Below are 3222 nucleotides of genomic sequence, written 5' to 3'. Positions count from 1 at the left end.
CAGCATAAGACTCCATCGAGATGCCAAAAAGGACCTGGGAAGCGCAGACACTGAGAGCCCAGAAGGGAGACAGGGGAGCCGTGGGGACAGCCCCGACCCACAAAATAGATCATGAGATGCCAGAATTTCTCATGCACATGTTATGGAATAGCTTGAAGTGCTCGTCATTCTACATGCCTCTTAACCTGCTGGTTAGTCATTCGCCCTCCTGCATGGCCTGCACCGAGCAGTATCAATTCCTGCAGGCAGAAATCGCGGTGCTAAGCCGTGACAAAGAGATGACACATATGAAAGCTCCCTGCAGTGCTGTTTCTGCATCACCATGCTGTAGGTTATGGCACCTGTCAGGGGAACCCCATGCAGGTTCAGCAAGGCCACTCACCCAGGTCTTTTAAGCTGGTTAAAGGCTGAGCTGCCCAGAGAGTGCAGGGGGAAGGGCAGGGCTTCTTGTCACTGTTTCTCTACAGCTATTGACCGGGAAGTTGGAACAGTTCGCTGTTAGGGTAAGCTAGAGCACGTCCAGAATGGGGTATTGACCAGGGGGACCTCAGGGGCCGTATTCAGCTCCCTGCCACTGCCCACACTGGTGATGCTGTGCAGAGCAGAGTTCAGGTCCAGGAAATCACGTGTCTTGATGGTTTAAACTGTCATGAAACAATATCAAACCTTAGCATTCATATTTTATACTATTGATAAGATACTTCAATAATTTCTGATGGTTCTTGTGGTTTTTCTGATCCGTCTACAGTTGAACAGCTGCTACCTAGTTTTGTAGGTGGAAACGTACACAGAGTAATCCCACAATAAATTTATAATCCATGTCTAGAATAGGTAAAGGGGATATGCAAACACACAGCCCTTGGAGGGTGGAATAAAAGGGTACCAGAGCTCTTTTGCCATCATCTGCATAACTCATTTTTGCCCCAGATACATCAAGTGATAGTGTCATTCCCCACCAGGTCAAACCATGCCATACATTCAGATCTTTCTTCCAATGTTTCCACAGTGTCTCTCTGTGGCAGCAGAGTTAGAAGCAAGCAAAATACATGGGCATGTTTTGCATACTACTGGTATTCTGGTGCACTAAAAAGTCCCTTTCACTTGTATTTATTGTACAAAAACATTAAAAACAATTTCTTACTGGCATTATAATTATGCAGAGTTGGACAGCTAGACACAATGTAGCACTGTGTCAATAATTTATTACATCTTATGCCATAATTGAACACTTTTACTATGAGCATTTGAGAACAACTTGGACCTTATACAGAGTAATATATCTTGCTACATAATAATGGAAAGGTGGGTATTTAAGAAAGATATGTAGCTTGGAGGAAAATATACATGGAAGCAAATACCTCCTGCATCACCTATCTCCACGTAAAACTTAAAACTAAATCAACATATTATATTTAATGACTCCTTTTTTATATATGCATAGTTTCGAGAGCTAATCAGAAAGAAATCATATTACAGTGTAACTATTTACACCAAGATGGGAGCATACCAGAACACAACCTTCTCTCCTGGACATCAGGGCTCTTCTCTTACATTTCTTAAGGGACAAAGCACATGGGACTCGGACATAAATTCAGTCTCAAGAACATTGTTCAAAGGATCAAATAGGTCATATCCACAGCTTACTGGCACCTTCTTAACCCACTGCCTCGAGGCTAAAAGCAGGTGATCTAGAGGTGTGGATGTATAATCTTCACTATCATGGATTTTGGTTAGAGCCAGTCTCGTGTCGTCGACACAAGGCCTTATATCAGGCTGCACGACAGCATCCAAACGCTACGGAAATACGCCCACGGTGGAGAGACAGGTAGAAGCACTGGATTTATTGCTACATCCTTGTAAACATACTTACCCTAGAGGCAAGAAAACTAGTTAACCTTGTTTGAGGAGAGGTTATGTTCAATGTGTCATATTACCTTTCGTAACATATTCACATGAGCAACTGTTCTGCTACCTACAACCACACGACTCCACCACCATGTCCTCATACTGCTTGTAGACCACATTGTTTGCAGAGTCAATGAAAAGAATGCTAATAGGACTGAGCCTGGTTGGGACACAGCAAGTCGGGGGTGTTGATTCTGGGTCCATTGAGTTCATTAATGTTTGGATAACTGCGTGATTGGTGGGCTCCAGATGGGATCGAAGGGGGAATTCACAAAGCCCTTCGCAGTGATACGCTTCGTACTCTAGAGGGGCTATTATCCAGTCATCCCAGCCCATATCCTTAAAATTCACATGGAGAGCTTTTCTGCTACACCTTGCCTTCAGATTCTTAGTGGGCCTCTTCCCTTGCCGTGTTGCTAGAGGAGCTCTTCTCTTCCGCCTCTGATTGAATAAGTACTCATAAACAGTTTTGTCGTCTTGGCCGGATCTAGCTTTGATTTCATTGAAGAATAAGTCTCTTTTTTTCGTCCTCCCAAATACCAAGAAGAGAGCCTTTTCATTGACCTGTCTTCCTGTTCTATTAAATCCCACACTCCTGAGATCAACAGCTCTCCCCCTGTCAAAAGTTTCCAGTTCAAAACACAAGTTAACTAAGTTTTTAAAGTTCCTGAAAAGTTTCCAGATGTCAAACACTTCCCACTTTGGTGTATCTGTGATACTGACAGTACGAGAGTCTAGGAGTGTTGCTGCTTGTCTGTTTGTAGAGCAACTAAATAATTTCACTTGGGAAGTTTTTCCAGAAGAATGAGACTTCCATGTATCAGAAGGCTTTTTCCTCAGTATTCGAAGCTCTGCTCCCAGCAAACCATCTTTTTCTAATGCACTGATGTCAAAAATATATTTTTGTTTTCTTATAGTTGGCGCTCGCTCATCTGAAAAAAGCACACACATTTTTAAATGTACAGCAAGCACAGATCAATATCAGTTATTCAATTCTTAATGGTTTTTCTGAAGCTTGCTCATAAGCCTGGAAGTTTCCTTAATTAGCCTACCAAACAGAAAGAGCAATTTTTGTCCAAGGGATCAGCTCCGTGCAGGGAGCCAGAAGAACTCAGTGACTCAACAGGGAAATGAGTTTCTGAGTTTGCCTCCTAGAAATCTCATTTCTTTCACCGGCAGGCATTTTCTAGCTTCAAAGTAGCAATAAGCCAATTGAAAAACAGTCCTTTTTCAGGGCTGAGCACTCACAGGGCCTATTCACCACTTATATCCTACTTAAATTACCGAAACAGAGCTTCAGTGGTGCCCAGGCCTCAT

General features: G+C 43.0%; 1 protein-coding gene across 1 annotated transcript in view; it reads right to left on the bottom strand.

Annotated features, from left to right (window-relative positions):
- Positions 1–1098: 1098 nt before the first annotated feature.
- Positions 1099–3222, bottom strand: part of GDF5 (growth differentiation factor 5) — a 3999-nt gene continuing 1875 nt past the window's right edge. The window contains exon 2 of the mRNA XM_009892102.1: positions 1099–2837. Coding sequence (XP_009890404.1) covers positions 1969–2837 — 869 coding nt within the window. The 3' untranslated portion in view covers positions 1099–1968. The remainder of the gene's footprint in view (positions 2838–3222) is intronic.

The sequence above is a fragment of the Charadrius vociferus genome, unplaced genomic scaffold (assembly GCF_000708025.1).
Source record: "Charadrius vociferus isolate BGI_N301 unplaced genomic scaffold, ASM70802v2 scaffold409, whole genome shotgun sequence".
In the NCBI taxonomy this organism is placed as follows: Eukaryota; Metazoa; Chordata; class Aves; order Charadriiformes; family Charadriidae; genus Charadrius; species Charadrius vociferus.
Note: the sequence above shows the minus strand (reverse complement) of the source record. Positions and strands in the feature narration are given on the sequence as shown.